The 23,594-nt window shown below is 41.4% G+C and overlaps 2 protein-coding genes across 5 annotated transcripts in view; one reads left to right on the top strand and one right to left on the bottom strand.

The window, feature by feature from the left end:
- Window positions 1–13,473, bottom strand: part of Optix (optix) — a 46,510-nt gene extending 33,037 nt beyond the window's left edge. For all 3 annotated transcript variants that reach the window (XM_029321501.2, XM_029321503.2, XM_029321502.2), the window contains exon 1: window positions 12,106–13,473. In XM_029321501.2, coding sequence (XP_029177334.1) covers window positions 12,106–12,734 — 629 coding nt within the window. In that variant the 5' untranslated portion in view covers window positions 12,735–13,473. The remainder of the gene's footprint in view (window positions 1–12,105) is intronic.
- The window catches only part of LOC114945338 (uncharacterized), a 103,581-nt gene extending 80,031 nt beyond the window's left edge, over window positions 1–23,550 (top strand). For both annotated transcript variants that reach the window (XM_029321505.2, XM_085481947.1), the window contains one exon: window positions 23,394–23,550. In XM_029321505.2, the coding sequence (XP_029177338.2) occupies window positions 23,394–23,540 (147 nt within the window). In that variant the 3' untranslated portion in view covers window positions 23,541–23,550. The remainder of the gene's footprint in view (window positions 1–23,393) is intronic.
- The last annotated feature ends 44 nt before the right edge of the window (window positions 23,551–23,594 follow it).

Genomic DNA, 23,594 nt, shown 5'->3' with positions numbered 1-23,594 from the left:
CTCGTGGTCAGATTGTCAGTCGCTTAATTAACCGTGAAACGAGCGTAGGGTAGCCGGACACCGTAGACGGGACCGCAGGATGGTAGGACATTCGATACACCCTCCGAACTCTCGCGCAAGAGCAACCTCGCTCTCTCGGAAAGAGTGAGAAACGAGATATCGTTGCTTCGTTCTGCGTACGAGATAGTCCTTGGAAAAACATGGTGGATATATAGATACGTACCTGCGGCTCTAACTAGGTAACCGGACACCCTGATCACGGGCCGGTGGAATTCTATATCGCACAGGTGGTAGTGGCCACGCATGAAAGTGCCTCCAGTGACAGGACGAATGTTTTCCTATATATATATATATTATATTGCTAGATCTAATGCGAGAATGTGTGACATACTTCATTATTTCTGAAACTCGAGAGATTCATCTTCCGACAACGAAGAGAGACTCGAGATTTATATATTTGTGACGCAGGAAAAATTTTATCGCATACATTAATGATGTATCAGTATTTTATTCAGTTAAAATATCATTACGTTCGGCATAAGTGAATAAAGTAATAAATCAGTGTCAATTATCGGTCACGTTTAATTCGCGCGATTATTTCCTTCGACTCGACGAGATAGAGAGAGATAGATATCTTTTAAAATTACGATCGGTAACATTCACGAGCGAGCGTTCAAAGTCCACGCTGTGCGAGATTACACCGGTTACACGAACGACGTTAATTGATCTGTAATTCCATCTGGCGCGTATCGATTCGCGCATTCGATTTGTACGTTTTAACGTTACGCGCGCATTCGTCATCGTGCACTCTCTCTCTCTCCCTCTCGTGTGCATTTATTAGATTATTTAGGATCTAACAGGTGACGCACCGAAAGAGGAGAGACGAGCGCGAATCAAAGTCCGCCAAGATCAATCTCGAAGCCCGCGCGGGTGATAAATTTCGATCCGATGAAGGTCGATAGGCGTACATCTCGATATCGTTAATTATCCGTCAGGTCCGCGTTATTATGGGACGTAGTGTAATGAGCGGTGTCAGATGATCGAGGCTCGTTTGAGCGTATCGGTTGGCACCGAGGTCACGTCATCCCTTCGCGCGTCGACACCTTCCTGAGAACGCGCATCGCGAGCATTGTAATCACCGCGATGTGATGTATCACGGTGCATTATAGACGTTCCTCGACTCTCATATCCTCGCGGTTGAAATATCCTAGATCGACAGTAAAATATGCGAGCGAGGTGGAATTTTTCGCGCCAGCTCCTCATCTCTTGCATTTTGATTGCGCGATAGCGATAAACCCCTAGCGATCCTCGCTCGCTCGTCCAACACTTTTTTGATGATCGAAACATTTAATGCAAGCTCGATCTCGGAGCGGCAATTATAACGGGAGCGTGTAAATTTCAACATCGCTGCGAGCTGCAGAGAGCTCGTAATAATGTTTAACATCTGCGTGAGCGTGAAGCTGCGGAGATCGGAGAAGACACACGCAATCGCGCGTTAACTCGTGATCGCGCTCGCGATGGCATCTCATCGTTATATTTCATTGCACCGGGTCCGGGGAACAAAGCGTTCGCGAGAGGGATATCGGTTACCTCACATGAGCCCCTTCACATACGATCGTCGAGTACTCTTTTCAACGCCTTTAATGGTCCCTCCCTCCTGACAGAAACCGCGTTTCCTTTCTTTTTTTTCCTCTCTCTCTCTTTCTCTCTCTCAATCTTTCCTCTTCGCGCTTCTTCGACTACCATGGCACTTCCATCTCGTCGCTACTCCCCCTTAGTCCCTCGCGAGTTCTTGGCCACGGCAATCCGCCTCGGCGCGATCCTTCTTTTCAGCGCGCATAATACGCTCCTTTAGCCCCCTAATGAGCGGCAATTACTGTGTCTCTACGGCTAACGATCAGTGACGATCGATGATCGCCTCTCTCTCCCGCGTGCACGCCCTCGGTGAACCGGCATCCATTTGTTCGAGAGCGAAACAAAGCTGGACCGGCCGCCGGTGCGCGCGATAACACTTGGCCGGTGGGGATCGATGAAGTTGCAGCGCAGCATCTCTCTCTCTCTCTCTCTCCATCTATCTATCTATCTCTCTTTCTGCCCGCGCGTGGAAAACTCGTTCCCGCGTTCCGAAGGAGCAAAGCGAGCGTGTTGAAGAGTCAGCGCTCCAAGTCAGCGGAATATTAATGAAATGACGATTGGTGCCAGCTAACCTCTGCGTGTCTGCAATTACTCGTTAAATAGGAGGATGATTATTAGTAGGTAAGTCTTGAAACGTCGGACACTTAACGGCTGTTCTCATCGGTACTCGGGTGTACGGACAATATGCTGACTTTGACTGAACATTGTATTAGTAAACGCTGTACTATCAGGTTTTATAAATACGGTAATATCTATCTGCCTAGCTATAGAATTAATTTTATAAAATATATATTATATATGTATATATGAAATGGCTCATTAACTTTTTTGTTTGCGTGATACAAGATGTATTTTATGCAATTTTCTTAAACGATAATATTTCAAGCACTCTCATATTATTATGTATATAATTGAGGAAATAGAGGGCATATATTTCTACTCGATCGTATAATTATGGTGAATTTATTTTGCCGGTCGAAGCATGAATGAGCACTCTCGATGAATGATCTCGCAGTTACACGTTCAAGGCTGATCGAATTGTACTAACGAGAGACAATGGCTGGTTTCGATTCACCTGAATGCAAATAACAATGTTTCGTTTGAATTCGAAATTCGCTTTCGTTCGTACTATTCGCTGCATAGCTGCGTGATCAGCCACTGCGAGCGCGTGTGAAATTTCGATCAATCGTCAAGAATTACAGTCGTTCGCTCTTTTCGATCGATCGCCCACCCGCGTTCGCAGATTAACGTCGTACAGAATGGAACAACACAAATTTCATGGAAAACAAAATTTCATCGGAGACCTCCGGGCCATCCGCGAGAATCCGACGATTCTATTCGCGTAATGTTATTTTCGTGTTTCCGTCGAATTATCGTATTTCTCAAAATATAGATCCACGTCACGTGAGTGGGCGTGATGAGATCTCGCTCGTAAAATGTCACGTGTATGTGTACGCGCGCACATATACATATATATGTCTCTCACCTTTCGAGAGAGAGAGACGTGGACAAAAGATCGACGGGAGTCTCTCGATTTCCGAGACGCGAGGTCTGATCAGCCAGACGAAATTGTTGGTATAGGTGCGACGTCGATGAGAGGAGGAGACCATCAGGAGAGATGAGATTGCCGGACGCACGTCACACACCGGACGAATTCCGTGTACGAATCGATATCATCGTACGAATTAGTAGCTTGCGGTCCAATATCTCGCCCTAATATTTCGCCTCTGACTCTCCGTCGGGGTCGCACACATGTTTCCGTGGCACGTAGGTGCTACTCTTTCTCTCTCTCTCTCTCTCTCTCTCTCTCTTTCTTTCCTACCGTGCATTTGGGGGAACCCCCACGGCGATGGCGTGAAAACAGGCACCCGCGCTCTTGCTTGCCAAGTCCGTACCACATTCGTGAAACAAAAAGTGATCCCGGCGGAAACAAGTGACAGCTGGCCCGCCACGTCAATTACCTATTTGTACCTTTTGCCCCCTCGCCGTTTCATCTTCTCTCTAGGAGACGCATCTCGCGTCTAATTATTTGTCGATGGACGACGGGCTGGTTCCTTTGACAATTTGTCGGACGGAAACGTTCGTCGCAGACGGACTTTATTAACGAAATACGAGCTTAATCGCGCTAATAATTAAGCGGATCGAGGTAGCAGCTCGATTCATCTCGGATCGATCGCTATTTTAAATTGGAACACACGTGTTTCGATAAAAATAACATTATAAAAATATATAGGAGTAATCTTTACTACGTATCTCGTTCTTGGCGGATTAATGATATCGTCGCGCGGCGCGAGTCTCGCACTTATGTACTTTGCTTCGTGTATACCAAGTGTATACATAGACGGCGATTTTCCCCGAGCACTTAATTACACACCGACACATTCCGTGTTCTTATTAAATCCCGTTTTTCGCGCGCTCTCGTTTTCTGCATCGCGATATATGCTTTAGAACGCCGCGCGCGCTGCCTGCCAACCGCCATCAATCACGTTACCTCTTGACAACCCTTGACAAAAAGCTGCCACGCGAATTGCGCGGCCACCCCAGGCGAGTGGCAGTAATACCCGAGTTCTTTTTCATTGCTTCCTGAATATCGCTCAGAATGTCGAAATACGGAATCATTAGTAACCACCGCGCCGCGATCCCAACCGCGACTCGACTCGACTCGACTCTGCCCCGGCAATCTATCACGAAGGGCTCGTGCGAGCAGGTGTCATGGCAGTCTGGCCGCTAATGATCCTGGACATCCAACGTGGAATTAATCATTGCCTTTGTCTCTACTGCTTTTTGCCCGCTACGCGGCTTTTTGGCGGTGAGTTTTCTCTCTCTCTCTCTCTTCTGGCAAATCGCGCATATATCGCGTGGGTCATTATCGTTGTTAACTCGCCGACCAATGCTCTCCCTCGGTCTCGAATGCTTTCTGAACTCGTCGTCGACTCGATCGCTAACGACCGCGATGTCGATCTAATTGCATCCCGCATATGAAATCAATTTTTTTTCACGTTAACAGCCTCGCGTAACGCAGTTTGACGCGTGTTAATTCTTCAATATATTCCGCATTAAATCGCGATACTATTCAATTTTAGCTGACAACAATCTAATCGACAGACCTGGCGGTCTTAATGTCCTCCCGTCTCGGAAATCCAAAGGTTAAATCGATTTGTAAAAGCAATCTCAAATGCAGAGGCAACGTCGTCTCCCGCGACCACGATAGATCGAACGGTCTCGAAACGACTCTGCTCGATGTTATACCTTTCGTTTATATGTGTGAGAGGATTATGATTTTTCTCTCTGCCGCCGCGCAAAAAGAAGGAAAGGGGAAAAAATTCTCTCCGCGCGTTGCAATTTTCTCACGCTGGCGCTTCCCGAAACGGGAATTCAAGCCGGACATCTGTCGCGTCCATCTGCGGGTGGACATTCCCGAAGAGCCGCGGCCGCGGGATATTTTTCGCGGTGGCAGATTGCGCAACGCGATGACACATCCGCGTCTCTTCTTCCATATTCCTTTCTCGTTTAAGGTCATCAAGATAACGGCGGTGCTGCACTTGAGTGACACTTGACCGTGACTCGAAGAAGAGAAGGTACCGGAAGGCATGTAATAATGATTCGAAAGGACGTGCATCTCGCACACGAGGGGGAGGGGGGAGACTTCACGTGACCATAAATCCTGCCGCCGTCTTTTCTGCCCGTTGTCATTTAAGTTTTATGCAAAAATGTATTCGCGCTTCCTTCGCAGATGCTTACGAGAGATAATTTCCTTTAGGCGACACGTTTAACCAAACACATATATTCTCGCGCCGAGTGAACGAATTGGATCTTTACAATGTCATTTTCTCTCGAAGAAACAATTTATTAACTCGCAAAATCTCATTTTCTCTTAAAACATGACGATAAATAAAACATCGACGCGATTTACGGTATTGCTATAAAATAATATATACATTTGAAAACAAAGAACCGCATATAAAAAAAAAAAGAGCGCAATCGAGGTCTCGGGTCGTTCACAAAGGAAGGAAGTAACCGGCATCGCGCGAATCCTGATGGAGGAGAACAAGTCCGGAAGGGAGGATGTAGGGACGGGGTGGTGGCAACGCAGACGAGAGATCTGCGTGGAAACGCAAACAGTGAGGGGCCTGTAATACACCGGAGACTTTATCAAAATCTGATAACTTCAGAGGCGAAGGCAATGCCGAAAGAGGAGAGTCGGAACGCGCTCGAGCTAAGCCACCCCCGAAAAGCCGGCAACGCGGAGGGTTGCTGGAGGTGGTTATGCATCCCCCTCGATCACCCGTGTCTGGCCGTAGACGCCCCCCTTTCCTTCCCTTCCCTCCCTGCTTTAGGAAGCCTCGATTCTCGCACGGCGCGGTTCCCTTGGACGTACGTCTGTATTTGCGCAAGGATTTCTGCGCGTATACATATCCGATTCTACGAACGCGTTTACGCGTTAAACTCTCCCGCGCGTTTTGTATAATTAATAGCAACACGGTTCTATGAACGTGAACCCGAAATGTATAACGAGCTTTTGCCGCGCGAAATTAATAAACGATTAACAACAATTGGAAAGGATCGAAATACATACTACATACTATATATAGCATTTCGCGACGATAATAAGATGCATGATTTATAAATGTAGCTTGATATTTAATCGATCTCTCTTTTTCGACGCATCAATTTTCTAATTGATTATATGTTCTCTATGCGCGACTTCCATCTCCGTTATATCCGCGTTTTACCGCAAAACGCGCGACAGAATGCGCCCACCGGCGCGACGGGCGGAGCACCAGCCCGTTCCATTCTCGTCCCCGTAATATATAGCTCTTACGTACTCGTACACATCGACACGCGCATACACACGGACTGCTTCGCACACGTAACGGCGACCGCGCATCCACACAGACGCGCGAGTAGCTATACGTGCGAGCGTACGGAGATTGCTCCGGGGCTTTCGGGGTTGAGCATATTGAATAACTCGCTCGCTGGACCGCGAAAATATACCGCGAGGCTGGCAGAGAGTATGCGGATCGACGTTTCTGAAAGGACCTTCCAGGATCCTCGGGGCGGGCACCGTATCCTGTCTACGTGTCTATCTAACCCAACCCCGGAGTCTGTGGACGACGACGACGACGACGACGACGGCGACGACGACGATGACAAGTACGCGACGAAGTAGTCTGTCAGAACTGAAAATGCACCACGAAGGGAATTTCGTTACGACGGGAGCTGCGACGTTCTTCGCGGGCGCCGACACGTGACGAAAATGAAACATTTGGGACGCGCGTGGAGATGCCTTTGCATCTCGATCGTTCTCCACAAACGACGGCTTAGATGGTAATAATCCCAGATGCGTGCCCAAATTGCCCGATTACATTGACGTAAATCGATGCGGAGAGATAACGTTGGAAATATTTTATCCATTTTTCAATCGCAACACATGACGTGCAACGCAAAAAATATGGTATGGAAATCACGTGAAATTTTTAGTACGGAATGTACTTATTTACCAGAATTTTACAGTCTGATCGTTGGCGGATTTTATCAATCGGGAATTAAGCTCTTTACAATGCAATGCGCGGTGGATGCCTTCCTCGTCGATGTTGTTCAGAATTCATAATTCGCGAATAAAAAGGGAATTGCCTAAAAGAGTGGAAAGTACGGCTGATAGATGGAAAAATGATGGAAAAAAGCCGCTATTTTTTGTGGATTACATTATTCAGCGTTTCGGAACTAACAACGATTGTAACAAACTGCGTTATCCAGTGATGCAAAATATCTCTTATGAATTTTTTAATGGTATGTTTTTTTCCACGTCGTGGCTAATGAACGCTACCTGTATACTCGGTGACCGAGTTATTAAATATTGGAAGCACGTAACAAAAAGGGCAAAAAGCCATTTCGATATAAATAGAAATTGCGGAGAAAAATTACAGAGAAAAGTCCATATAATACCGAATATAATTGAATAAAATGTATAAAAATTTATCTAAAAATTATCTAAAATAAGAATTATATATCATATAGTGTGTTCAGTTCTTACTCAGTATTAATATTATAATTCCGCATATAATAGACATTTTATAAATAAATAATTATGCTCTATTTACATAATTACTTATTTACATTCCTATACATGATATAGTTAGTAATTAGTATATGGTAATAAGACAAACATAGTAGAATTAATAGTTAATAAATACGAACGAAAAATAACGCAAAGTATTTGAAATAAAATAATATAAAGTGATATTATAAATTATAATAATCTCAAATACCTAACTATAAAACAGTGACATGTTCCTATCAACTTTCAAGTGTCGTACGATGGTCGATTTTTCTGTGAAAACTTGCATGGTCCTCGGGAGGTTTTCTATCTCTATCTAAACGTGGGGTGTACAAGCGACTTCGTCCTGGGATTCGAAGGATTACGTGCAGGAAAATGTGGCTTCAGGCCAGATACGAAATGTCATTACGTCGGATAATGATAGGTACATTGTAGCCATTGAAGGATAGCTTCACTCGAATATAGCGAGTCGTAGAATTGTGATAAGCGATCTTTTTTTAAAAATTGTTTTGCATTTTTTTAATAATTTTCAAACGTGTAAAATAATGCAACATAATTTTATGTTCAAAAACCTTGGTTTCGTAGAATAATTTTTACCCCTAATAATAATAATACCTTTTGAATTATTCAATCGATCATCGTTTTCTCGATGAAATTGCATTCAAGAGATATCTTCGAGAAAATTACTATATATTTTTAATCTCACAATTATTTAATGTACACATTAAAACGTTTTGGTGAAATATTTCATAAAATTTCAATAATAATATTGCTTTCCTGATTATAATACCACATGCGAAAAACACGCCTAGTATTCTTAATACAATTATTTATTCATCGGACAAAAGAAATTCTAATGCAGTTTTTATTTGATCTTATCGCATTGCATAATTTAAAAGAATTATGCAATATTTGTTTCATTTAAAAAATCTCATGTTACGCATATTTTCTCGCGACGGAAAGACACGACAAACCAACACACACGACAAACTATTCGTTTTATCGTCAGTGACGCAACGAGCAGTCTTAGACTTACGATCATTATGCGGCAAAGTTATATAAATATTTTCTTGCACTTTTAATGAACGCGCGGTTTCGAGACAGTGCGAGTCTCAAAACGTATAATCTTTATTCGTACCGCGGAGCTCATCAAGATCAATTAGAGCAGCTATATGGTCGAGCCATAATCGACCGTTAACGATATATCAATTACAGCGTTAGACGTAGATAATGACTATTAATGACTTCATTCAGAGCGCAATAATTACACGATACGTCCACGAGCATTGAGGACAGATCTAGGTCGGTGCGACTTTCCATGGCAGTTTATCGTGTGCAGGTTATCGAAGCATTCATCCTGATTTACGATTGAAATAACGCACCAATACGGAATGAATTAACATTTTAATCTACCAGAATATTGCATGTCGCTCGCGAGACTAACGCGAGAGACTCGGTGTCTCAAACACCGATGTGATCCAAATTGATTTTTGTACGCAAGAAAATCAATGTTATTAGTTGCCATTATCTCTCAATTAATTGTGGATATATTGAGAGTTTACGTGTGTTATAAATTATTTTATTCATTGGAGATTTATATATTTTTTAAATGCCTTTTAAATATTTGGATTGGTTCTTAACCCTCAGTTACCTCTCTGGATTACGTTAACCCATATCAAAAATAATTAGAAATCTGGTGACATTTGTACCGATATATTCTTTTTTCTTACTGTCTGGCGTATCGATTAAAAAAAAAATACTTCAAAATAGCTTTATTAGATCCAGAAATATAAACAAAAGAAGACTCTGGGTTACTCTAACCCATGAGTGGTAAAATAGGGTGGCCAAAAATGAGTAATAACTGAGGGTTAAGTTTATAACTGTTAGATACACAGATGTTTTATATTTTTTACTTAAAAGTCATTCAATTAACTTTCGGAATCATTGAGACAGATATTACAAATAATACTTTTTTCCAAACTAGAATCAAAGTAATATCGCACATGCAAGATCGCGTGTCTAGTGTTCGGCATTGCGAAGAGGTATTCGGGAAGCAATAGCGAAAATGTTCGGGCAGGTCTTCCGAGAACTCATAAATCACACCAGAAGGAACATCCGGTTCACATGTAGTGACGTTTACTTGAGATTTTCCATCGGGAAAAAAGGAAGCGTTTTCCGCTGTAAAGAAAATCCTCAAATTTCCCTTTTCTACGCAGATAAAAGGCGGCTTGTTTAATGACAAATACCTGAAATGCGGTCAATATTCTCTTATCTGATTGCTTCGAATAGAAGAATTAAACAGGTACAGATCTCTAACAGAAATACTTCCGCTTTTCTATTATCTACTGTACATCGTCCCCTAATATGAACAAGTTGTCACTACTTAATCCGCAAAATTTGTCCCATTCTTTCTTTTCTTCTGGGGTCGACGGGGACTCTTAAGGTTTTAAATATGTATATATTTTCTTAAAAATCATTAAGAGAGCCCTAAAAAATAATCGATAAGTAGCAAGAATTAAAGAAATGTCTGTATTAAAATATGCAAGCAATAATTGTTTAAATAATGTTGAAGGGACAATTGATATTTTTTTGTTCAATTCAACGATACATATTCTTAAAAAGAATTATTTCGCCGAGGCATATAATTGACTAAAGAATTTGAAACATTGAAAGCCACGAAGGAGGAGGGCAGAAATATTTCTGCATGATATTCCTTTCATTTTCTCGCACAAAGACGAAGAAAGCAAAGATTTGAGACTGATTCAAATGCTATTTTAAAGCTATCCTGGAACTTCGATGCTGGAGCGTATCGCCAGATAGAAGGATAGAGAGACGGAAAAAGAGAGAGAGAGAGAGAGCACGACGTCAAAACACAATTTGAAAGACGTAATTCGAAAATCGTCGTTCGCCCGACGGCAGCGACCCTCCGTCGGATGTCAAAATGAAATTACGCGACCCTCCACGCGGGGACCTTGGGGCAAGCACAAAGGCTCGTTTGCCGAGGACACAGTACAACAATCTGTCTAAAGGGACCTAAACCACTAATCGTTTCGCGATTAACTTCCATTAAACGCTACTTAATGAACAAAACTTTCCTTCTACCTTATAACCGACGATTTCTAAGACGTATGTGAATCGGTTTCTTCGATTTATCACGGTAGATTATTCTTCGCATGTGACATTTTGTATCAAACGATTTACCCTGATAAGTAGAATTATGACGATCGATAAATCGTTCTCATATTTTTGTTTCGTCATTGACCTGTTGTATAGGAAATTTCAATACAGGACGGAAGCGAAACGAAGTTATAGTGTAGGGACATAAAAGATTTGCTAAACTTTACACCGTGACAATATGTCTTCCATATGTCTATTATTTAGCCATGTGTTTGTAGTATTGATGATATATGGAACAAATGTGTTCCTTTGTTCTATGCAGAAGAATTATTTAACACTTTTGATATTGTGGATTCAATAAATATAATCATTATAATTTAATTATTACTCACTAATAATTTGATTATCATTTCATTTAATTATTGCTATTAATACACGAACTTTGATTTAACGATTGCTACCGTGTGTGTTTATATTTAGTCTTAAATAATCAAATTATTATGGTTATTATTGATTTGATTTATATTTATGTTCGTTAACTTGTCGTATGTTTAATGATTTAAAGATTCGAATGAACAAAAATATTAGAACAGTGACAAATATGAAATATTCTACTTTCTTCTTGTCAGGGATTGTGAATAAAACTATTAACTTTTATAATAGAGATTTATCCTTCACTAAGAAGACGGCAATGTTTGTACATATTGTTTTGTACATTACATATAACATATTTGAACTTTTAAACAATCACTGTCGCAGGCATATAAATCTAAAATGTAATATTAACGGAAAATTTATTTATAATTATTTAGATGTATTTTTACTTTTTCAAAATAAAATAAGTTTCTCTTTATTTGTAACTTTTTTCTACTTTTCGAAAAAGCTAAAATTTTACAATTATATTTTTTTCAACAAAAAATATGTAATTTTAAAAAATATATAAGTACAAAAATTGCTGTCATTTCACAATTGAAAATTCTAACAAATTCGTTCAGTCCTTGCTTCTTGTCACAAAATATATTTGATTAATGAATCTTATAAATACATTTTATTAACCCCTTCGTATTTAAGTATTATATATAATACATAATTGCTATGAAGATAGTTTAATAGAATCCGTCGATTCAGTTATTTTGCAGAATAAAGATGATATAGTGATTTTAAACGAGTTGGAAAAAATCGAAAGCTCAATGAAATAAATTGTTTGACAGGACCGCGACGGAAACGTGATTATCCTTCTTATAGGCGCTCGCTCTTTCGCTAGCAAGAAAAATATAATTAAATTTATGGCACACCTGTTTTTCGCTGCAGCAGCACGATCTCTCTGTCTTCTATTTTTGAACCAATTTCCAACCTGCGTCGGCGTGAGTCCCGTCGCAGCAGCTAGCTCTCGTTTCTTTCCCGGATTCGGATAAGGGTCCTGGAGATACCATTCTCTGAGCAGCGACCTGGTCCTCTCCTTGAAGCAGTGCGTCTTCTGCTCACCGTCCCAGATCGTCCTCGGTAACGGAAATTTCTTCCGAACTCGATACTTGTCGACGGGGCCCAGCGGTCGGCCGCGAAGTTTCTCAGCTTCCTGGTAATGCGCTTCCAGCCACATGGCTTGCAGCTTACCGTGGGAATCCTTGGTGAATTTGTGCCTCTCCAGAATGGCGTAGAGCTCGCGATAGTGTCCGGAATGAAACGCCACGATGGCACGCGCTCTGAGAACGGCCTCGCTCTGATTTAGTTCCTGGATGTTGGGATGAGCGACCGGGAGGCTCCATAGAAACCTTGCTAGCCTCTCGATGTCGCCGCTCTCCTCCAGGGTCTCGCAGACCGTGGCCACTTGGCTCACGGAAAAGGATAAGGTTGGCAAAGCGAATAACGGAGCAGGTACTAGCGGACCGTTCGCGTTCGACGGCGTGGTCCCAGCGGCGGACATCTTCCTGGAACGGCGATCCTCACACGATCCACCAATTCTGCCCCAGCTTGTCTCGGAGTCGACGTCAAGCTTGCCCGCTCAAGAAACACGCGGCTCCGATTTATGCTTGCTCTTGGATCTTTTCATGATTCGTCGGAATCACCCGCGATACGTTCTCTCATTTTACTGATGCAACTGATGCAACTGATGTAACTGATGTCACTGGCAGATTATCCACTTCACCATTGACACTGTAAAATTTTCAAGTCTTGGAAGTAAACGAGGCAGGTGTTACGACATCCAGAGAGGGATGCGACGAGTTTTCAAATCTCTTGTAAGAATAAAGAGTATAATATCCTTGAAAAACAACGGATTGTAGTAAATTCCGAAGGACGTTCCTGTTTCTCTCTCGCGTTGCACGACACGTCACTAATGATATTCGAAATAATTGTTGAAGCGACACGTGACAGTGTCGTGAATCGGTAGGAGACAGTAGGAGCGCGTCGTAGGAGCTCCGATGCTCATCGTAGATCGCTGTCAGGTTCGCGCGAGGTTCGGTTCTCCAGGTCGCTCAGGGTAACACCCACTAGGCCCAGGCACGCTGACGCTCTTCCACGTCGTGGGGATATCACGCGAGGCCGCTGTTGCCTGGATCGTATCGGATAGCAAACTGGTTTCGTTTACAAGCCGGCATCTCGGCACCGGCCCTACCCAGCATGATACGTTTGTACGCGCCCGTTGCAACCGGGCTGTCTCGCTGGCGCTCTAGACGTACCTCTACCTCTGTCTCGCTACCTCCACCACCTTCTGACTTTGCGGAAGGGTACGGGGGAGAAAAAGAGATGGAGATAGAAGGCATCGGGGTGCAAATGTACAGACCACGCCTACGAGGCAGACCGGGATTGGCCGGATCCTATCCACGTAGCCATGGTAACCTTTCTTCGTCCTTCCGTTAGGCAGTGTAGGGAGCTACGCTTGTGTCGGTTTAATTATCCCTACCACGCATGCTAACCGGAGCCGGTATGCGAGCCCCACCGTGAATGCTCTTCCACCACCATTGATGCTCTGGCGGCACCTCTCACGCACCCTCTCTCTGACAGGCGGAAAGGAAGCGAGACGAGGAGAGAGAGAGCGATCGATGCACTCGCCAGAATGTGGGACGGAGAAGTCGGTAGCTCGTACGCGATCGTAGAGGGGAGGCGAGGCATGATCCCGCGAGCTGCTGCTGTTCCTGCTGCCGCTGCTGTGACGCCACTGCTGCTGTTGCTTCTGTTGCCGTGATCTCGCGAGCGAACTGTTCTCGACGTTCTTCTGGACTCGGTACCCGGTGATAGCTAGATAAGATTGATAGGCTGCCAGCCAGCGCTCTCGCAGATGCGTTCACGTATTTTGCGCTACTTTTACTTCATTTTTCAATCTTGCCCAAACTTTTCATATACTTTTTCGCCTTCGCGAGAATTAATTCCGCTTCCTCAGTTATTTATCACCGAGGTGGCAGACAAATATTTTCTCCAATACTATTACTATTTATTACGTGGTCTGTTTGTTGCGGTTCAACTAACTGCACTAGTTCAGAGTTTTTTTTTCTTCTTCCAATGTTGAGTAAAAAAGATAAGAAAGAAGCATCTTTTTATCAAAAAACCAATGAATCTTGCAAAGCTAGTATGCTATTCACGAGGAATAATTATATAGATATCTGCATTTCTTTATGGCAAAATATCTTCTCATAACGTCGATAAAAAAGAATTTTAGCCCTGTCAAGAAAGCTCGATCAAAACAGCGCTAAGACTATTGCTGAAGTATATGGTATTCAGCTTTCATATGAATGAAAATTTTATAATCGAGTAGATCTCATATCTTAGAACGACGAGAGAAGTGAAGAGTATTGAAGAACCGTGGATGCGCGACGGCGCCGAAGGCGTCTCCGTTTTATCGAACGCGCAGCCACCGCGAAAGCTCCAGTCCCGCGATGGATATTCTGATTTTATTCCACTTTGGTCGCGCGTCTCGATGTAGTCCAGCAAATCTCATTTTATCCTTGGAATCCGTAGACGAATTCAATGAAATTTGTTACATATACTGTGCATAAAAGGATCTAACTGTCAAAAATGTGATTGTCATAACGTAGTTTAAAAGTCTACTTCCGAGAAGCATTTCCAAAAAGATTAAATTTTTGAAATATAATCGGTAATTCCGTTCTATGTACGAATTTCACGAATATACAGATCTATTCGTGCTCGATACGGATATGTGTGACGTTATTTTTATTTTTGTTCGTATTTTTAAAATTCATCGGCGTTTAACATTTCTATAATTTATAGCATTTTAAATATTTGATCGTCAAACAGCACGTACTAGCCACTGATAACTTATGTTTCGGCACGAATAATAATCGCTCAGACTTTAACATATAACGAGCGCGACCGTTAAATCTCTCTCGATCGATTCGAGTAATGAAAAAGTAAACGTGGTTTCACTGTGGCGGATGATTCCTTCCGATTGCTCTCGTTTACGTTCGCTTGACGGTCGTTCCGTTACACGACCGGCGACCGGCAGCAACCGCGATTGGCCAGGGTTAAATCGGATTACGGGGCGAACGGGATTACCTCGAGTTTTTCGAAAGACACCATCATCCCCGTAGTATGGTCCCGTAACTCTCGGGGCTTCGTGTTTTCTGCCGTCACAATCCGCCATCCATCCGTCTACATCACGTCTATGTCATGTTCGGTATATACTACCTATACCTGATAGTTTACCTGAAAAAAAAAGGGTTGCAATATCTTCACAGCCGCGTCAACACTGTAATCTATCTTTCCTCTATATAGTGAAATGTTATTAAGTTCGTATAATGTCACATTTTATGCACCTATTATCGATGCCAATTTATGCTTCCGGAGGAAATATAATCGAGTGATTTAATGTATCATTTTATGCACAACGGTTTTTATATACTGCAGTTCCAATTGTGATATATTTTAACAATATTTCTTACGGAATTAATATAATTATAAAATGAATTGTTTACAATTTAGAATTCTATATCTGTTTTTCTCAGCTTTATAAATGGCTCATAAATTTTCAAGATCAGAATATTGTATTTTTTTTTTAAATGAAATTTGTCTTTTCTTTCTCTGAACATGATAAAATTTTCATTATTTTGAAAGCATAGGTATATATTGACGATGATCATAATTTTATTTTCTTTTTTTTAATATGCATTACATATTTTAATGATTTGATATAAAATAGATGAATGGCTCTTATAATAAATATAAATTATAGGACAAAGGGTTAAATAAGAGCCAGATGTGGTAATTAATACGTTTAAAAAAGTTAATTTATGTGTGCGTTTCGGTCCTCGAAATTTGGACTATCTTCAGTATCTATGGGATATAAGATATAAGCAAAAAATTTTTTTTAACCAACTAATAAATCAATTATACAATGCAAAGAGACAACGCTATTATTTATACATACGTGATTTGGTGAATTACAAAATTATGACAAATACAATAGGCCTATATCAACCAATGTCCGCATCTTATTTCGGTAGTCGCCGAGAAAGAAATTTGAACATTTGTCGAGGCGCGTGTACCACGGGCGAAACAATAATCTGATTGTTTGTGTTATTATGTCAAAGTCGTTACAAAATGAAAAATCATTATTCGATAAACAAAGTGCGAAAGATTAAGCAGAGTCGCTACATTGAGATACAAATTATGTATTATTATGTTTAGTATACAGAAGGACATTTGTTATTTGAAAAAACCGTCGATAGATTAAAAATAAAAATTATATTTTAGAAAGATTCTCCACTATACTGAGATTATTAATTACTCTATACATTAGCGTATTAATTACGCCTGGCTCTTATTTGGCCCTTTATTCTATAATTTATATTTAATGATTTGTTTTACAATTTATTTTTTATTATTTATATATTTCTTTGCTTCTATGTTTTTCTGTTTTTGTGTCAGCTGTATCCCCAATTTACAAAAAAACTTTTCTATAGTAAAATTTTGTCAAATAGGTGAACCGCGTTATTTTCTTTTTAACATACGTCTATTGTGAATAAATGCGTGACTGAAAATATTGCGTAGGAATGTGTACATACATATGATTTTTTTCGAAAAAATAAAAAAATCCATGCGTGCTGTTTATTTTATATTTAGAGTGTATAGTTCATTCCGACGATCATAACTGCATATTGGTGGATCTGTATCGGATCGAGTCATCAGTACGCCGTCGCGTTTTAGTAGAGATTTATGGACGATATGTATTCGTAACGTCAAAAATTGAAATGCTACGAAAGATAAAAAATGACATTTTGTACGAGCTTAAAACAAAACGAATATTTCGATTGTTTCGGCACATCTCTCGCATGTGGGAAGAGTGAAAAAAAATTCGGTCGAATTATTTCCTAGTACAAAAATATAAAGGATGGCACATCAGCAGATGTGTGTTCGTGATGACCATTCCCCTGAAACGAAACGCGATAGATAGTTGTGGGATGTGCAATTATCTGCGATGGTTTCGATCTGTCTGCGAATTGACGCTTGAAATTTTCTCCATTTATCTCTCGCAATCTTTTACGCATCCCTACAATTTATACAGCACACTTTGCAATATATTACGTTATGATTTATTTGTATATAAATAACGCGTCGATTAAATATGAGATTTGAAAAAAATGATATAAAAATCCGAATAATCGCCAGCTGTCAAGGACCGATGCATAGACGCAATAATCGCGAAAGTACTATATAGCAGAGAGCTGCAGCAGCAGCAGCAACAGAGACGACTCCGGGCGTTTTAATGATGTCACAACGAGCCGAGTCTTTAATGATCTCTCGAGCGCGTTCGCCCGGTGCGATTAATAAACGCGCAGACAATGGACAGATAGCGAAGGTCGCGCATACACACACGCCGATAATGGATTACGGTTGTGCAGGACATATAATAGAATATCGGACGCGGAATAGCTCACAGATAAATGTCGCGATAACGACAGGTAGGCCGCGGGTATTATACCGTTCCATCATCTCACCCTCGATTACGCGGATCGATCTATCGCGTGCGGAGTCGTTTGTTTGCCCGACCCGGAGGCTTCCCAGAACAAATGATTCTGTCGTATGGCAGCCATTTTACTTTCTCTCGCCGCCGCTCTCTATTCTTTCCTTTTCCGTCGCATCCGCCGTTTTTCCCTGGCCGCGTCGATTTTCAAGGGTTCGCCAGCTCTAAGCGGAAACATTTGTCGACGCGAGAAGAGCGTATCTCGTGGGTGGGATATTGTGGCGCGGGCGAAGCTGCCTCGCCATTGAATTCCTCATCTGGCGGCGGCTATTACTTTCCGCGATGAGAACTGTCAAGAAGGAATCGTTACACGGGGTAGATTAATCGCCGCCAGGAAACCGAGGAGAGACGTAAACCGCGTTTGTGTTGTTACGTGTACATGTACGCGCAAATAAGTATGCGTTCTACACATTATACCTTCGCTATTCGTCGCTACACCTAGCCGATTACGTCGCATGATAGAATGTAACTGCGTTCTTGTGGCTCTCTCGGCGGATTAGAACTACGCGCGGTTCACCACGTAGAAGCAATTAAATGTTTCTAAATATGCAACCAATTCGCGAGTCGCGATTGCGATTTTACGTAACACGTTGCGCAGTAATTACGCGCCAAACTCGTCAACGTCGCTGTTAAAAAAAAGTATATACAATGGCTTGTCACGGTACACGTGTTTTACAAATAAACAGGATAACGGAAAATAAAGTAAAAATTTTATAATTCATCAATTTGCTCGAAGGAAAAACAAATACATCTTTTTATACGAATAATAATGAAAATTTTACAGATTTATACAATATATGTGTCAAGTATTCCGATCTTGTTTATAGAGAGCAAATTAATTTGGAAAATTGCCTCTCTCTTAGTACAGATAGATTTATGTATGTATTTATATATACTAATCCAGTTTTTGTCGTTAAACTCGTATAGACTTGGGGGTATATTATTCTCGGGCATTTGACATATAATCACAGATATACGATCTCTCAATCTATCTGTGACACGACAAGTTCATGTACATCGATTACCGTCGATATTACAATCGCTCGAAGAAAAGCACGCGTAGGCCGCGATGGAGTTATTTATCATCGATCCTCTCGGATAAACGGCTTATATACGATTCTAAAAATTGCCGACCCGCAAATCGGTATGAGCAGACCGATTTTATCGAATGTAAGCTCGCACTATTATACGTGCATAACAACCTTTCAGTCGTGCTACCCGAGTTCGCAGCGTTCGTTGCAGCGGGAGTCGCTACTGACAGGAAGGGGAAGAACGAGACGTATCGTTGTGGGATAATCCTTCTCTGCTCCGTGCGGACTATAGGGTATCCTCGCCTAATATGGCGGCTTTATTATTTAACGTCCGTCTAATGGGGAGTTCCTGGTACCATGGTCTCGTTGCGAGGTATCGCGTTATGTATTGTGCGGGCTCATGTAGTCGCAGTTGAACGAGACCGAGCCGGCTCTTTATGTTCCGTCGCGTTTTTTTTTCTCATCTCATTCGAGTCGACAGGTTCTCTTTTGCAAAGTCGGACACATTTATATCTATGATACATTTCCGTGTCAAATTATATGGATTACAATTTTCAGAAATCAAATATTCCAAGTCTATATTCTCGTCAATACAATACGCGGTTAAAAAATGTATAAATTGAGAAAGTATTACCAGAAGTTTATTAATGAATTTTGTGATAAATTTAAAAAATTTCTATCGTAAAAGTATACAATGTTAAAAGTCACTGAATCACTTGCCTAGTTGGAGTTAAGAAATGAATGAAAATTTGAAAGCTTAACACGCACACATGTATACCTCGTCGAGAGACACGTAGAGCCCACAATGCGAGCAGCCGTCCCATTATTTTCCCGACGGTCCTCCGCGCGCAAGTTGCTTCTCCTTATCGTTGGCAGCGATCTGCCAACGGAACGTTCGGGAAGTCGCCGTAGATCCGGCAGCCGAAGTTCGCCAGTCGAGAAGTCAATTTTCGGAAAGCCGCAGATCTGCCGCCGTAGCCAGCGGCGCCGGCGGGGATTCGTCCCACTTCGGGGTGTGTGTTTACAGAGGATCCACTCCGGTAGCTCCGAGAAGGATGAAATTTAAGGTTCGAAAGAAGGAGGAAGGAAAGATTGCAGGGGAGGGTGGAATGAAGAAAAAGCTGACTCGAGAGATCGGTGAGCCCCCGATAGATGACGGGACTCATCTGCGCGATGGCGCCATGGCCATTTGTTTGTTTTACTTTTCTGGGCCAGACTCGGGGCTTCGCTAACCCGACCGACCCTCCTCCTACGGACGTAACCATGGGTTAATGAGGTCGTTAACAAGGGTCCCACTAATTCCGCTATCCTTAGTCGGCCGCGTCTCCTTCCCTTCTTCGAGATAATATCGTGCCTCATTGCGGCCGCTGCTGATTTCGGAGCACTTTATATAGGCGCCTCGTGAATATTGAGACAGTAGTTAAAATGTTGCCGACTGTGCGATTATATTTCCTGCGGGTATTGAGCTGTAATTCATCTTGCGAAATCAGTAATATCATGTATCTGTATATCTGACATTTATCGAGCTACGTTATAGTAAAGTGAATTGTTCACATATAGTGCATGAATGCGCGAAATCAAGCGACTAATTTCGTCGGAGCCGCTTTTTACGCGATGAGCTTTTTAATGAGATTAATTTCTTTCGATTCACGGAGATAAAAGAGCGCCATAGAAATTACACCGTCGACCTTTGCGCCCTTAAAAAATTCGATTGCGCGTCGATCCGCTATGGAAAAATCTTTCATCGCGCGTGCTCGTCAGAACGTTAAACGTGCTGACAGAGAAAATATAGTTCCCATAAAACGAATTTGTTAAAAAATTTATCCGCCGCGCGAAGGCCTGTCCGTACGTTCATCTGCTACGCACTTTTTTCCCGCGACGAGAAAAATCTCATCGCCCACTTTATATTCAAAATAGAAGAGATTCGCGTCGACAGGCTTTTCCAATGCCTCTTTTTCAGGTAGATATTCCTCCGGAGAGACTGCTCTACACGTCGATTAAACGTTTCGCAAATTTTCCATTCTTCTCTCCCTCTCTCTTTGACTTTTTCTTTCGCTTTCTCGTATATACTCGTACACCTCGTTTTACCTCTCCGTTTCTCTCCTTCTGCCGCGTTGATCCGCCTGTGTATCTCATTTTGACGCGTACACTTTTTTTTTTCTCTCCGTTTCCTCTCCGTCGTTTCTGTCTACTGTGTACACTCTCGATCTCTGTTGCTTGTCGTTTTACTCTCCCTCTTTCAGCTTCCCGTCACTCTCCTTCCGTCCTACCGTTCGCCCTCCAGTCCTCCCTTGTTCTCTCTGCCGACATCTCATTATTATTTTTCGCACGGTTTCCCACGCGTGCCGTCGTTCGGTCGGCCGATAAAATTTCCCGGGATATTGTGTTTGGCATTATCGCAATCATAAACGCGCACGAACGTCGCTCTCTCGTACACCAGCCTCGCGCGTTTCCGGGGGTACGCGCGCTATTCCGAATTTATATCGTGCTTTTAACAGAACTGACGCCTCCGCCGTAATTTTCGCATGTTCGCGCGCGCGCGCGATCAAAACGCCGCAGCCGCGACATTTGTAATGTTGAATTTCGTCCAAAATACGCGAGAAGAATGCACCCTGATGCGACGATAATTCGGGCGAATCGTTGGCGATTTTGTGCAGCCCCGCGGGAAATTTGCAGCAGGCACATATCTGCTCGTGCATAAGACACGTAATCACGGATCAAATGGGCGTGAGATGTATCGGCATTTTTAGTGGAATATAATATGAATTTTTATTACCACGCAAATCCCTTTCGGATAAATCCGAATAGAGGGGAGAGAAGTCGTAATGGATCGGCGAAAGAGAAAAATTGTTACATATAACTTTAAATTCGTACAAACCTACACAGTGAATTAATATGAATTATACGAATCATGCACATTAATGAGTTATTAATTTATATAGTTGCGATTAATTTGATGTCTATGTATGTAAATTGTATGATTGTGATATATATACGTGCGTGATTTGTAAATGTCTCTACGTTTGTGCCATGAATGAAGTCTATTGTCGCGTGTATATTTTCGTATGCTATCTGCAGGATGGCGCAAAAAAAGTCACACTCGCGACTAAATGCACTCGTGACCGTTCTATTCCTGCTGTCTTCGGGGGTGGCGCTCGTCAATCTGTAGGATGTCAAGTCGCCGACTGCAACGGCGCCATGAAGAAGAAAACGATGAAGAAGCGCAGGAAGTGCCCGGGAACTCGATATTGCTCCGGGCAAATACGTTTCCTCGGACTGTTTGTTATGTTACATCTTAGCCCGGCGAATGGGTGGCCTTTTAAAACGCCTCGTTGTCACTTTGAGCACTGCAGAATGCTTTTTTTTCACTCTCGAAAACGGGAAAGACCGATCTTAGGAAGATTCGCATATACATGTTTTTGCCTTTTCGATTCCGAATTGCGAATTGATCTTCTCCGGGCACACTCTGCATATATGGGTTGCATGTGTGTGTGTGTGTGTAATGCATAATATATGGAATTTATTTTTTTTATATTGTTCACATATGTGCTTAAATTTTTAATAAAGTTTTTACAATCTGTTAATTGAAGTTGAGCAAATTTATGAATTATATATAACGACCATATAATACCATACATTTTTTTGTGAATAAGGAATAATTTTTTAATGAAATGGACAGATATTTATTGTCAAATTTTTTAAACGATTGTTTATATATAGATGAATGAATAAATAAATTGTAACGAATAATTTTGAATACATAACTGTATGTTTTGCAATTTTTATCGATATTCCTTTTTATTTGTGAGAAAGAATAACTAGTAAATATTTAAAAAATGCAATATTACCAAATTATTACATTTTATTCTTTTTATTATTGGATATATGAATTTGATTCTAAAAACTATTTAATCTTTGTCATTTTTCAATTCATCTCGACAGAGTCTTTGTATTATAGGACAGGTTTTGTTGCACCGACTTCAAAGTCTTTGTGTCTCTTATTTCATGCTGAGAATCATCTGAACAATTAATATTTGTTAAAAGTGATTCGTTTCTATCTAAAAATAATATTATGAATGTTCAGGTGATCTCCGTAAAGATCAATGAGAAATAAAAATGAACGTGACTATTCTTGAGATTTTAGGATTACTGACGATTCATCTCGGTTTCCTCGGTCATTTGAAAGAAATGTGCCTACTTATATTCTTGTGTTGTGTTATTTTTGGTTTGAAGATCAAGGAACAAGTCTTTTGTAACTGATCAGTCAAAATATATTCCAAAGATTCTTCTAATTTCATCGACATTATTGTTATAATCCACACTCTTGTTAAAATAATAATCATCAATTTTTTCAATTTTTATCGGCTTTTATTGTTTAGCAATTTTAGGATTATTGTCTCGGTATTCTCTCGTCATTTGAAAGAAATGTACCACTTATATTCTTTTGTTGTGTTATTCTTGGTTTAAAGATATTGTTAAAATAATCATCAATTTTTCAGTTTTCATTGGCTTTTATTGTTTAGAAAAAAATTGCAAAACATTTCTTTTCCCTCAAAAGAGATATTTTCTGTTTTAGGTACTCACCAGATTCTCAAGATATAAGAGACGAACAGAATATATATTTGGCAATATACGATGGATGGAACGCGACATCGTCTTGCGCATGTGGAACGTGCCTTTTCCAAACTCACGGAAACTCGTCCGAGGCCCCGGTGAATTCTAGATCGACGAGTAGCCGGTGAGTATTTAAAAAGCATATTTTTCTCCCGTTCACCAT

This window comes from Nylanderia fulva, unplaced genomic scaffold, assembly GCF_048542155.1.
Source record: "Nylanderia fulva isolate GAGA-0341 unplaced genomic scaffold, ASM4854215v1 Scaffold2, whole genome shotgun sequence".
NCBI classification, from domain to species: domain Eukaryota; kingdom Metazoa; phylum Arthropoda; class Insecta; order Hymenoptera; family Formicidae; genus Nylanderia; species Nylanderia fulva.
The sequence above is the reverse complement of the archived record's forward strand: the minus strand, read 5'-3'. Positions and strand labels throughout refer to the sequence as shown.